Genomic DNA, 13,545 nt, shown 5'->3' on the forward strand with positions numbered 1-13,545 from the left:
GCTCGACCACCAGGTCCTAATGTCCACCGCAATGAGACAGGTTAAATAAAGTCTAGGGTTCCGCTGGGTCCTGAGGTCCACCGCATTGACACAGGTTGAATAAGGGACTTGAGCATCCGCATTTTTTGGTATCCGCAAGGGGTCCCGGAACCAATCCCTTGCGGATAAGGAGGGCCAACTATACAAACTTCTTCACCTGCTCTGTCTCATTCCCTAATAGGAGATCAAGTATCACACATTCTCTTGTTGGGACTTCTATATACTGATTAAAGAAACTTTCTTGAACATATTTGACAAACTAACCCATCTAGTCCTTTTACAGTATGGGAGCCTCAGCATTTTAACATGGAAAGTTAAAATCACCTGCTATAACAACCTTATGTTTCTTGCAACAGTTTGTGATCCTTCTGTTCCTCTAATCTTTAAAATATATATATATATATATATTCATTCATTCATTCATTCATCCATTTATTTATTTATTTAATAAATAAATAAATATAGTCCACCCTTGTTTTTGTTTCCTAGATTTTCTTGTAGGCTGTTAGTAATGTAACCATGTATGCTAGGTGTTACTTGGTTAAATTATTAGGTGAAAATGTACACTTAATTTCCAAATCTAAGAATGGAAAGGTAGTAAGTTAGATTTGATTAACTAGTTTTAATTCATGCTACTGTGTTAAGGTGCAAAGCAACTTTATTGCTACTCAGAAACATGATAAAGTATGGAACTTAACAAAACCAGTGGTAAAAGGTCATAGATCTCTGCTCCATACTTGGTAAGTCATTAGAACCATTAGCTTTCAGAGTTTATGAAGACCTACATCAGTACAATGGTCCTAAACCATGTGCAATAAGAATTACTAAAAGCTTATGTCTATATTGAAAAGCCAATTGAAATTGCATGTCAGGAACGAGTAATATCCAAGGTATGCTCTTACAAATTTGTGATAATTAATATACAGTCGGGGGGGGGGGGGGGGCTGAAGTGTACATGTAAATAAAACAAAATAAAAAATACTTTTCTCCCATGTCTTGGACAGCCATAGTGCATCAAATAGCATTTTTTAAGTTCAGTCTGGCATTTTTCTTTCAACTTGTAATGACAGCACTGATTCTTAACCAACTGCAAATAGATGGTAGAATCATTAGAACCCAATGTGGTAATACACTAAAACTAGAGCAATTTTATTTTTTAAAGACTTGGGTAGATTTGCATTATAACATTTATTCCAGGTGAGCAGGTTCAATACATTTGCTTTTACAGTAAAAAAAAATTTGAAATTAACATACAGACTGATTTGAAAAAGTTAATGTACAAGGTGAATCCCTCCAAGTACAGTGGTTGGAATAAAAGATCAAATATTATATTTATGAAGTTTTAACACTTCCCTTGTAAATTTAAATAGCTTAATTGGCTACATTTTTACTCTCAGCTCTGGATTTCATTTTTAGCTCCATCAACTCTTCTATTCGTGCTTGCACACTTTCCATGAGATCAAAGGTGTAGAAAGCTGACTGCAGAACCTGAGGTGGCAAGAGTTAATGGGTAAAATAATGTAACATTACAATTTAACATGTTTAAAAATGAATACATCGAAAGTACAAGTGGGGAGAAATTGCATTAAGTTGCTTACCTTCAATTCCACAGTATTAGTCATTTTTGTAAACTTCTTACTGCCAGCTTTCAAGGAACGCTGTGTTTCATAATTAGGAACATCTAAAATGATTAAAGTGCAATAGTTTAATTTGTCTTTCACTTCCCTGCAGAGATGTTTACCAGAAGAGTTTTAATGTACCAAATTATTCTGCACTTTCCAGTATTCCTTTCAAGTTGCAATCTTTCCAAACATTGGAATTTTACTCATTGCTTAATGGAAAGTAGAGTTTTTTGTAGGAACAAATTTTTTTTGGCGATATGGAATGTCAAGTGTATAGTTGAGATGGGTGTGATTTTAATTCATGCTAATAAATGTAGACATGAGATACATATGTTACAGACGTATAATTAATGTCAGTGCAATGCAAGGGATAAAAATAATACAGGTGTCCCCCGCTTAACGAAAGTTCACTTTACGAAAGACCTCCGTTAGTACCTGTTTCCGCTAATCGAAAGAAATCCGAAGAGGATTTTCGCTTTTACGAAAAAAGGCGCCTGCTTTAAACTTGTGTTTACCCCGAGAAACTCTACCACGACAGTGAAGCCTTGCGCGGGCAGGTGTGTGCACATGCATGTACGTACTGATTTTTTTTCTACAGATCGGTTTGTGGCCGAATCTTCCAGATTCTGGTAAGTGAAACCACACTGTACATACATTATTTCTACTTTATATAGGCTGTATTTATCATATCATTCCTGCTTTTACTATTGTTAGTGTTATTTTAGGTTTTATATGCTATTTAGTATGATTTAGGTTATTTTTTGGGTCTGGAAACGTTCAAAAATTTTTCCCATATAAATTAATGGTAATTGCTTCTTTGCTTTACGCCATTTCGGTTTACGAAAGGTTTCGTAGGAACACTCTACTTTTGGATAGAGGGGAAACCTGTACAAACCTTTAATTTTCCTGTTTTCTTTTTTCTTTTTGATCTCTGCTTTATAATGAATCCTGGACATCTTCAAGCCAGTTCGTAGTGCATTCAGAAAGTTTTCAATCCAGAAAAGATCAGTCCATAATCCAGTCTGCGAAAGGATTATAATTAAATAACTTGTTACGCAGAATAAGGGCTTAGAGGTTAAATACACAAGCTACAAATTCAATCCTCATTTAAAAAGTTCCCTTATTTAACTTTTAAATCCCAGACCTTAGAAATGTTGGTTAGTAGCTGTACTGCTGTGATTTCTGCAAGGAAATTAGTTCACTTACCTTCCCAAGTCACCAATGATGTGACCTAAATCCCAGATTTGAATGAAAGATATGGCAACCATTTATTGCACCCCCTAGGCATTTATCCACTGAGACATGGAATGCTGAAATGGCACCTTGTGCTACCACTTTCCTAGAGCTATGTGAATGGCATTATACAAAATCATATGCAGAACTTTTATAAGAAAGGCTCTTTAGATACGGAGCCAAGACCTAAATAAAGTTATGGTTTATCTATTTGGTATGATCAAATGGAATAGCTCATAAGGATGAAGAGGCTGAATGGCCAAACTCTGTTCTATATTGGGTAGAAGTAATACAATTTCTAGTGAAAGCTGTCATTTAATCAACTTTGGCTCTATCTACCATGCCATGGATTAGTTAGGATAGGGTAGAGTTTGTACTAGTGCCTATCTTTTCTCTCTGGATTTTGTAAGGTTATTAGAAAGTGGATACCCAGTTCAGCTCCAGACTATTGGTTGATAATTATTTATTAATGCTATTTTTCTAAGACAGTGGAAAACCTTCTTAATGTCATTCAGACAGATCGTTCCATACATTAGTACATCAAGGTAGTAAACAAAACAATGTGCACTGATCCCCCTTTCCTCCAGCATTTACCTTGGGTCACTGTCTATGCTCAGAGAATCAGGTGTTGCAACTTTATACATGTTAATTGTATCAGCAATTGTACCATACAATTCAGCTTGTTCCTTTATAGCTAATTAGCTAGTGTTTTATCAGCAAAGCCTGTAGATTAGGCTCATTACTGATTCTTCAAAACAATTTGAGTATGCTTCATATGTATTTTGTTTTCACAATTATGTGCGCATGCAAGTGAATGGGTGAAAGATCATGGAGAGGAAAATATTTTTTAAAATCATATTTGAAACAGACATGCGTTTGGGGGGCCTGATTAAAAGTTAGTGGAAATTTGGCATCAGTACTAAAGATCCAGAAATAAACAACTTTTCAGAGTAAAAAGCAGACATTATTTATCAACAAAAAGGAAGCAAACATTGCCTCCTTTCTACTAACTGCAGTCTCTTCTTGCTTTTGCAATTAGTGACTGAGCCATTCCCTCCTGAGTAGCACCAATATTAAGCCCTGATCTTCCTCCATCCCACCCCACCAAGAAGTTGGATTCTCATTCAGCCCTGAATTGAAGTAATCCCTGGTTTTCCTGCTGGCCAGCATGTCATTTTTGACCATTGCTAGATTGTAAACAGAGAAAGAAAGCAATAACTCAGTTTGCTGCAGGATCTGAACCAGCTGGATAAATGGGCTGTAAAATGGCAGATGGAATTTAATGCAGACAAGTGTGAGGTGTTACATTTTGGGTGGCCAGGGTAGGAGTTACACTAGGAATGATACGGCACTGAGGTGTGCAGTAGGACAGAGGGATCTGGGAATACAGATCCACAATTCCTTGTAAGTGGCCTCACAGATAGATAGGGTCATAAAGGGAGCCTTTGGCCTTAATATCAGTACAGACAGGAGTTAGGATGTTAGTTGAAGTTATGTAAAACATTGAGGCTGCATTTGTATTGTGCCTCGTTCTGGTCATCTACCCAAAGGAAAGATATTCATGAGCTTGGAAGAATGCAGAGAAAATGTTGCAAGGATTTGAGGACCCGAGTTATAGTGAAAGGCTGAATAGGTTAGGACCTTATTCCACAGAGCATAGGAGAATGAAGAGATTTGATAGAAATATGCAAAATTATAGGAGCATCATTGGGATAAATACATACAGGCTTTTCCCTTCTAGGTTGGGTGAGACTAGAACTGGAGATCATAGATTTAGGGTGAAAGCTGAAATATTTCACTCAGAGGATGGTGCGAGTATGAAAGCAGCTGTCAGCAGAAGTAGTGGGTGTGGGTTAATTTGCAACACTGTAGAGTTTGGGTAGGTACATGGTTAAGAGGCTATGGTCCAGGTGCAGGTACATGGGATTTGGTAGAAAAACAGGTCAGCATAGACTTGACAGGCAAAAGGCCTATTTCTATGCTATAGTGCTCTGACTCTCCACGTCTATAAGTACTGCAGTTCCCTACACACCTCCATACACATTAGATTCAATATATCAGGTCTCATTTTGGGACAGATATCAAAACAAAATCGTGTACAAAAATTACATTAATACACAAGATCATTTTCATTTACCAAATACTTACTCGATTCTCACATTCATTATCCCTGATCACAAGGTATCTAAGAAGATTCAGCGATTCCATGATCCTAATACAGATAAAGAAACAGTCAGTTCCAGGTTTAATTACCTAAGTTGGCAATCAGAATACTCTTCTTTATCAACTTATTTATCCTCCCACACCCAAATGTATCTGATATGTTGCTTATCCTACAGTGACAAAAGTGATTACATTTTAAAAGAACCTAATTGGTTCCCAATTCTTTGGGATAGCGAAAGACTGTGAAACATGCCAATGAAATGTGATTTAATAACTAAAGGGATTGACCTATTGGAAGAACCAACAAGTTACCAGTCAATAGTTATGCCATAAAAATCACAACCCTGTTGTTTCCTGATGTCTGGACTAGTGGATAATGAGAAAGAGACAACTATAAATATCAGTATCTATAGGTTACGGACTAGCTGTCACAATTCTTTTTATTCATTTAGTGACTCCTACTGGATATGTGCAGGATCGGCAGCATTCAGATTTGCTCTGATGGCTACCCCAAAATGATAAACTGACTAAAAACACAATCACTTAAACTTGAAAAATATCTACTTGAAATCTGAAGACCATACACCAGAAAACAAATATAACGATTTAAAAAATGGAATGAAGATAATTTTATTGTTCCAAGTTAAAGAATGATATCTTTCATATTACCAGCACAATGGTAATCTTATTCTCTTTTCTCAGAGCACCATTGCTATCAGACTGCTTCCAAACTACGTCCCTTGCCATTGACAATCAAGTATTATACCAGGAGTCCTCAGTGAACTCAAATATCTAATCCAATGCTCCAAGCCACTTTTGTGTCACAGAGTCCAGAATGGGAATCTGACGTATAATGATCACAGGTTGAGTTGTGAGGTAGAAAATGGCCCTGGATTTTATCTGCTAAACCTACAAATCAGCAGTAGCCAAGTCTTGGATTTAATTCCAAAATTTGGTTTCACTGAATTTGACAGAATTGAATTTTACATGCCGAATATATTGTGTAGCCACAAATGCAGTTGCAAGGAAAAGTTTGTGAACCCTTGACAATTACCTAGTCTCCTGGATTAATTACTCATGAAATGTTGTCTCATCTTCATCTACGTCACAATAATAGACAAACACAATATGCCCCAACCAATAACACATAAACAATTGTACTTTTCATGCCTTTATTGAACACAATGTTTACTCATTCACAATTCAGGCTGGAAAAAGTATGCAAACTCTTTTATTTAATAACTGGTAGAACCTCTTTTAACAGCAATAACCTCCAGCATATGTTTCCTGTAGCTGTTGATCAGATTTGCGCAACAGCAAGGAGGAATTTTTAGATCATTCCTCCATACAAAACTATTTCAGGTCATCAACATTTCCGGGATACAGTGGTGCTAGAAAGTTTGTGAACCCTGTAGAAATTTCTCTATCTCTACATAAATATTACCTAAAATGTGATCAGATCTTCACATCCTGAAACTAGATAAAGAGAACTCAATTCCAGCTGCTACCATCCAGGAAATGGTACCGCAGCATAAAAGCCAGGACCAACAGGTTCTGGGGCAGCTTCTTCCACCAGACTGCTTAACTCATGCTGACACAACTGTATTTCTATGTTATACTGACTATCCTGCTGTGTATACTATTATAAATTACTATAAATTGCTCATTGAGATGTAACATGAACATTTTTACTCGTGTATTAAAAGATGTAAGTAATAAAGTCAATTCAATTAAATAAGTAATACAAAAGTATTATACTTGTTCCATTTATTTATTGAGAAAAATGGTCCAATATTACATGTACTTGTGGGAAAAAGTATGTGAACCTCTGGGGTAATGCCTTCTACAAAAGCAATTTGGAGTCAGGTGTTCCAATCAATGAGATGAGATTGGACATGTGGGTTGTAGAGACGCCGTAACCTATAAAAAATGCACACAAAGTCAGGTAACTAACAGAGCCTGCTCTTCTCAAGAAGGATGTTTATATGTATCATGCCCCAATCAAAACAACTTTCATAGGACCTTAGAAGAATTGTAAAGATGCATGATACCGGAAAAGGCTACAATAGCATTTCTAAAGACCTGAATGTTAATCAGTCCACAATAAGCGAAATTGTCTACAAATGGAAGAAACTCAGTACTGCTGCTACTCTCCCAGGGAGTGGGCATCCTACACAGATCACACCAAGAGCACAACGTGCAATGCTGAAGGAGGTGAACAAGAACCCACGGGTAACGGCAAAAGATCTTCAGAACTCTCTAGACCTTGCTAGTCTATGTGTCCACTATAAGAAATACACTGAACAAGAATGGTGTTCATGTAAGGATACTATAGAAAAAACATTGCTGCATTTGTCAAGTTTGCAAAAGACCACCTGGGTGTTCTACAATGCGTCTGGGACAATGTTCTGTGGACAGATGACACAGAAGTTGAACTTTTTGGCAGAAATGCACAATGCTATATTTGAAGGGAAAAGGGCACTGCACACCAACACCAAAACCTCATCCCAACTGGTAGAAGGAGCATCATTGTTTGGGACTGCTTTGATGCCTCAGGGTCTGGACAGCATACAATCATTAAGGGAACAATGAATTCAAAATTATATCACAACAATTTACAGGATAATGTCAGGGTAGCAATCCGTCACCTGAAGCTTTAGAGAAATTGGATAATGCAACAAGACAATGATCGGAAAGAAAAGAGTAAATCAACATCATACGGTTCAAAAAGAGGAAAATGTGTGTTTTGGAATGGCCGAGTCAAAGTCCTGATCTTAATGCTATAGAAATGTTGTGGAAGGACCTGAAGCAAGCAGTTCATGCAAGGAAGCCCACCAAATCCCAGAGTTGAAGCAGTTTTGTAAGGAAGAATGGCCTAAAATTTCTCCAAGCCGATATGCAGGACTGATCAACAGTTACCAGAAATGTTTGGTTTAAGTTATTGCTGTACAAGGGGGTCACCCCAGTTAGTGAAAACAAAGGTCCACGTATTTTTTCCAACAAATACATGTAATATTGGAGCATTTTTCTCAATAAATGAGCGAGTATAATTTTTGTGTGTTATTTATTTAGTTGAGTTCTCTTTATCTAGTTTTATGATTTAAGAGAAGATCTGATCAAATTTTAGGTAATATTTATGTAGAAATAGAGAAAATTCTACAGGGTTCACAAACTTTCTACCACACACTCCTTGTATGAACAGTCCTCTTCAGGTCATGCCACAGCATCGAAAATTGGGTGGTTTGGCATGGTTGGCAGCAGATCACCACAAACTGTTTTCACTCCAGAGAGTGGGGACCAAGACAGAAATAGCTCATGTAGTGCTGTATCTTGTGAGCTCAACAGGGTCACTGATGATTGGTATGTCACTTGTGATCGATGGTGGACACTGGCTCAATGGAACCAATAACATGTCGGCCATGCTGTCGCTTCTACAAACATCAGCCAGACTATAAACCAGCGGAGCTGAGAATTTCCAAAGGTGAATTACCTATAGTGTTTCTATGCAAGGTAACTTAAGGAATGTGTCAAAGTCAAAATAAAACTTATCAAATTAAAAGTGTCCTTTTTTTAAAAAGTCATTGGTTGGAGTACTACGCAGATGCAGGAGAAGCATTCCCGCACAAGTCCGCAAGTCCAATGACGAGCTTTAAAAAGCAGTAAGTTTTCTCAGCGGGAGTCTTTGATTGGAGTACTGCGCAGATGCAGGAGAAGCGTTCCTGTGCAAGTCCAGCAAAGAGCTTTTAAAAACCCAATCACCATAGAAGTTGTACTGTCTAGTGAAGTAGTCTGAGTCAGAATGGTAAGGCTTTGGCTCAACAGGGCTTTGGTGAGAACAGGCAGATGCAAGGCAAGTAGGCAAGTTCATTCTTTATTTCTTTCTTATCTAACTCTTGAGAGAACAGGGTGCATGTCTACAGGGCAAGTGTTCTGTTCTGGGTGTCAGATGCAGGATTTGCAGTGGCCACATCTGCACCAGGTGCATTGAGATGCAGATCCTTAGAGACCGTGTTAAAGAATTGGAGCTGCAGCTCGATGACTTTCGGCTTGTTAGGGAAAGTGAAGCACTGATAGACAGGTACAACAGACAGGTAGTCATCCTACAGCTACAGGAGTCAGATGAATGGGTGACTGTCAGGAGAGGTAGGGAGAATGTCAGATAGTGGAGAGCACCCCTGTGGCCGTTCCCCTCACCACTAAGTACTCCATTTTGAGTACTGTTGGGGGAGACAACTTACCTGGGGGAAGCAACAGCGGCCGTGCCTCTGGCACCGAGCCTGGCGTGGTGGCTGAGAAGGGTAGGGAACTAAAGAGGATGGCAGCATTAATAGGGGGCTCTATAGTTAGGGGACAGATAGGTGATTCTGTGGACGCAACAAAGAAACACAGATGGTAGTTCACCTCCAGGCGCCAGGGTCTGAGATATTACCGAACGTGTCCACAATATCCTGAAAAGAGAGGGTGAGCAGCCAGACAGAAGTCGTGGTACATATTGGTACCAACGACATAGTTAGAAAAAAGGAGGTCCTGAAAACACAATACAGGGAGTTAGGAAGGAAGTTGAAAAGCAGGACCTCAAGGGTAGTAATCTCAGGATTACTGCCTGTGCCAGGCGACTGTGACAATACAAATAGAATGAGGTAAAAGATAAATGTGTGGCTGAAGAATTAGAGCAGAGACAGTGATTCAAATTTCTGGATAATTGGGACCTCTTCCAGTGGCAGGTATGACCTGTACAAAAGAGACAGGTTACAGTTGAATCTGAGGAGGGCGGGTTTACTAGAGCTGTTGGGAGTGGTTTAAACTAATATGGCAGGGGGATGGGAACCAGTATGATAGAACTGAGGATGATTCCTACTGCAATTTGAGAAGAAGCACAAGCCATATGTATTAGTATCACAATGGAATAAAGGGGATTACAGAGGCAAGAGAGAGGAGCCTGCCCAGGTGGATACTGGTGGGGATGGCAGCAGAGCAGAGATGGCTGAAATTTCGGGGGATAGTTCACAAAGCACAGGATAGAAATGCCCCACTGTAGAAGTTGTTCTTAAATGGCAGGGGGAGGCAACTGTGGCTGACAAGGGAAGTTAAGGACTGCATAAAAGCCAAGGAAAGGGCATATAAGGGGACTCAGGACACAATCCTGGGGGGCACCTGTGTTGAGAGTCAGTGGGGCAAAGGTGAGGGAGCCCATCCTTGCCACCTGCTGGCAATCTCATAGGGAAGTCCACAATCCAGCTGCACAAGGTGGATTGCAGGCGAAGGTCTCTGAGCTTCTGGAGGGAATTATGGTGTTGAAAGCTGAACTGTAGTCCAGGAACAGCATTCTAATGTATGCATCCCTTTTCTCCAGGTGAGTGACGATGGTGTCTAGTGCTGTGGGAATGGTGTCATTGGTAGACCGGTTCCATTGGTAGTTGTAGGGGGTCCAGTGGGGTGGTAGCATGCTGCAACTGTGGTCTTTAACCAGCCTCTCAAAGCATTTGCTTATAATTGAGGTGAGTGTGAAAGGGCAGCAATCATTCAGGCATGGGATGCCATCCGGCTCTGCTGTTTTGGGCCTCATTTCTCAGAAAGGATGTGTTGTCATTGGAGACAGTCCAGAGGAGGTTCACGAGGATGAATCTAGGAATGAGGGGTTAATGTATGAGGAGCGTTTGGCAGCTTTGGGCCTGTACTCACTAGAATCTAGACTATGATTGTTGAAATGGTGTACTCAGCATTGATGAGAAGTAATACAATTATTTGTGAGTTATTAGTTTAGGCAGATTGTGTTTGTTGTGTCTTGGGTGAAAATTAGACCGCATTTTATGAGAAATTAATGCAGAAAACCAGGTAAATGCAAGAGGTTCACAAACTTATTCGATGTACTCTGGAAAAAGTTTATAACCCTCTGTCCCAGTAAAGCACACCATACTAACTACTGCTTGGCTAGAAGTTCATTCTCTGAAACTGAACGTAGTAAAACTTACCGGTCTGCGTTCTGAATTAAGTCTGTTTCTTCTCTTTCAGGAAGTGAAAGGACTAAATGAAGAAGTGGGATCAATTGTGGGCCTGAGAACCACCCATTCCCTTTACTGGTCTGGAAACAAAAAAAAAGTCATTTATTAAAGAGCAGTTCTCTTACAATGAAAGTTGGGGAAAGAACAAAAAAAATAGGATCTACTATAAGATTTGGCATAACTATTGTTTGAAAAGTATGAGTGCCAGCTAGCACATCTCATCTTGAATTTAAAAGCTTAGTGATTGCTTAAACAGTAGTTGCCATTACGCTGGATGACTGCAAGGCAGGCAACTTTAGAAGGTGCAATCCTATAATGATGCAATTCCATGGGTAATTTCACTGAATGACAAAACTGTTTTGTATCAATTTAAACATTTACTCAAAAAAACACATAACTTCATGGTTTAAGAAGATACAAGAATTTTTTTTATAAAAATATATATGGGGACTAATCATCACTACCTGCAAGTTACCTTTCAACTCACAGACTTGAATAATCCTTGGAAAATCTATGTAATAATAATGAGGAAATACCTACACTAGAAGAGAAGCTGTAGTTCAAAAAAGTTCATCATCACCTCCTAAGTGGGATGAGCTGTGATTTCTGCCCTTGCCAGTGTCACCCATATTCCATAAAAATATAAGGTAAGCCTTTATAAAACAAGCAATATAGCAAGAGAAATACATTTTAGATAAAATGTACACAAGTTATTTTCTTTATTTAGATGCATAGCCAATGCTTGCACTACGCATCCAAGTAAGTCCTTTGATGTACCTCATAAATAAGAAATGGCAAATGATCTGCAATATCAGACCAAAATGACGGGTTTTGCTCACAATGTCTATAAAAATGAAGCAGGATATTTTAATCGCTTAAAAGAAGAAACACAGTTATAAACCTATTCTTACACTAAAAATTATACAGCTAAAAATGTGCTTACCTTCAAGGCTAGATCAATCTGGTTTTTAACATTTTGTATAATATAACCTTGTACTCCAGCATGGTGGGTTGTCTTCAATAAACACCTTAAAAATAAAGCCTGTATAAATATAATAACTAGCTGATAGTTCCAGTCCTACAAACCTACATCCCCACATTTATTTCTTCCAGAACCTTGCATGCATGCTGCAGTAGCTATAAAAGCGCAATTACAATTCTATTAAAACACTCACATGGCAATCTGGTTCCCATAATCATGCAACACATTAAAATAATCTCAGAATTCAAGATCTTCCTTAGCACTGCAATGAGCCTTTGAGAGAACAAGTAGAGCCTGCAGTTCAGTAAGGTTGCTGAACATGTAAAGCCTGACCTACAACTGCCAAGCTTTAGTAGCATATGTGCCTTAAAGTTACTTTAAACATTAAAACAATTGGGAGCAAAACCTACAAAAGATATACAGTGCATTCATAAAATAGTCATTGGGATCCAATAGCTTAGATCCAGGCTTACATCATTAGGGAGGTAACAGACGTGAATTAAAACTGCTTGGTTAATGCTGTGTCAGATTAGCATTTATCTTTGGAATTCTGATCTTTTCAACAACTCCATGACTAAAACTCTGATGTAGTAATGTGCAAGTTCACGATGACTAAAGAACTTGTAAATTTCATTTTCCTCTCTTTAAGCAACGTTTCAAGGTAATACATTTGCAATAAAACAGTTACTGTATTTTCCTGTTTAAATTCATTTGTTAACACAATGTTTTGAGCAAGTTTAAAAATTGAATTGTTCCAATACAATTTCACAAAAATAAAATAAACTGGTATATAAAATCATGAGGGACATATACAAGATGAATAGTTTGTCTTTTTACCAGGGCAGAGGAGTCTAAAACTCGTGGTCAAAGATTTGAGGTATGAAGTATAGGGGACCAGAGGAGCAAGATTTTCCTACACAGATGGTTGCAAGTATATAGAATGAGCTGTCAGGAGTGGTAGATGCAAATATAATTACAACATTTAAGAGACATTTAGGTAGGTACATGGATAGGAAAGCTTTAGTAGGATATGGGCCTAATGCAGGAAAATGGGACTTGCTCAGGTAGGCAACTTGGTTGGGCCAGTTTACCAACTGTGTAACTCTAAATATTACATGTATTTGGTAGAAAGGTTTTAACTAGAATTTACATGTTTATTCATTCAGACCTAGTAAGTACTTTTCTGTAGCTCTTAACCTTGTGTACGTGAACTGAATTTCATATATCACAAACATCAAAGGCAAAATCGTTTCATGTAAAATAAATCCCTTTTTAGACAATACTCACCGAAATAATTTGTATTTTCCTTCTGAATCAAATTTATCAATGTTCTGCTGGAATAGCTTCAGGCCCCATTTCCGCTAAAACATTGAAAAGGCAATAAGAATCATGAAGCATCACAAAAAGAAACCATTCAACCCATGTTATTTCTGTCAATTCTTTAAAAGAGCTCAATTCCTTATTTGCTCCCCATACACTTCACTCCTTCAAATGTCTGCTTTAT

The 13,545-nt window shown here is 38.3% G+C and overlaps 1 protein-coding gene across 3 annotated transcripts in view; it reads right to left on the reverse strand.

Moving 5' to 3' along the window:
• Positions 1-1,167: 1,167 nt before the first annotated feature.
• glmna (glomulin, FKBP associated protein a) overlaps positions 1,168-13,545 on the reverse strand; it is a 49,584-nt gene continuing 37,206 nt past the window's right edge. For all 3 annotated transcript variants that reach the window (XM_073062676.1, XM_073062677.1, XM_073062675.1), the window contains 7 exons: positions 13,329-13,402; positions 12,003-12,087; positions 11,030-11,139; positions 5,043-5,106; positions 2,557-2,683; positions 1,638-1,720; positions 1,168-1,527 (listed from right to left, as the gene is read on the reverse strand). In XM_073062676.1, coding sequence (XP_072918777.1) covers positions 1,411-1,527; positions 1,638-1,720; positions 2,557-2,683; positions 5,043-5,106; positions 11,030-11,139; positions 12,003-12,087; positions 13,329-13,402 — 660 coding nt within the window. In that variant the 3' untranslated portion in view covers positions 1,168-1,410. The remainder of the gene's footprint in view (positions 1,528-1,637; positions 1,721-2,556; positions 2,684-5,042; positions 5,107-11,029; positions 11,140-12,002; positions 12,088-13,328; positions 13,403-13,545) is intronic.

This window comes from Hemitrygon akajei, chromosome 12 (genome assembly GCF_048418815.1).
Source record: "Hemitrygon akajei chromosome 12, sHemAka1.3, whole genome shotgun sequence".
Classification (NCBI taxonomy): domain Eukaryota; kingdom Metazoa; phylum Chordata; class Chondrichthyes; order Myliobatiformes; family Dasyatidae; genus Hemitrygon; species Hemitrygon akajei.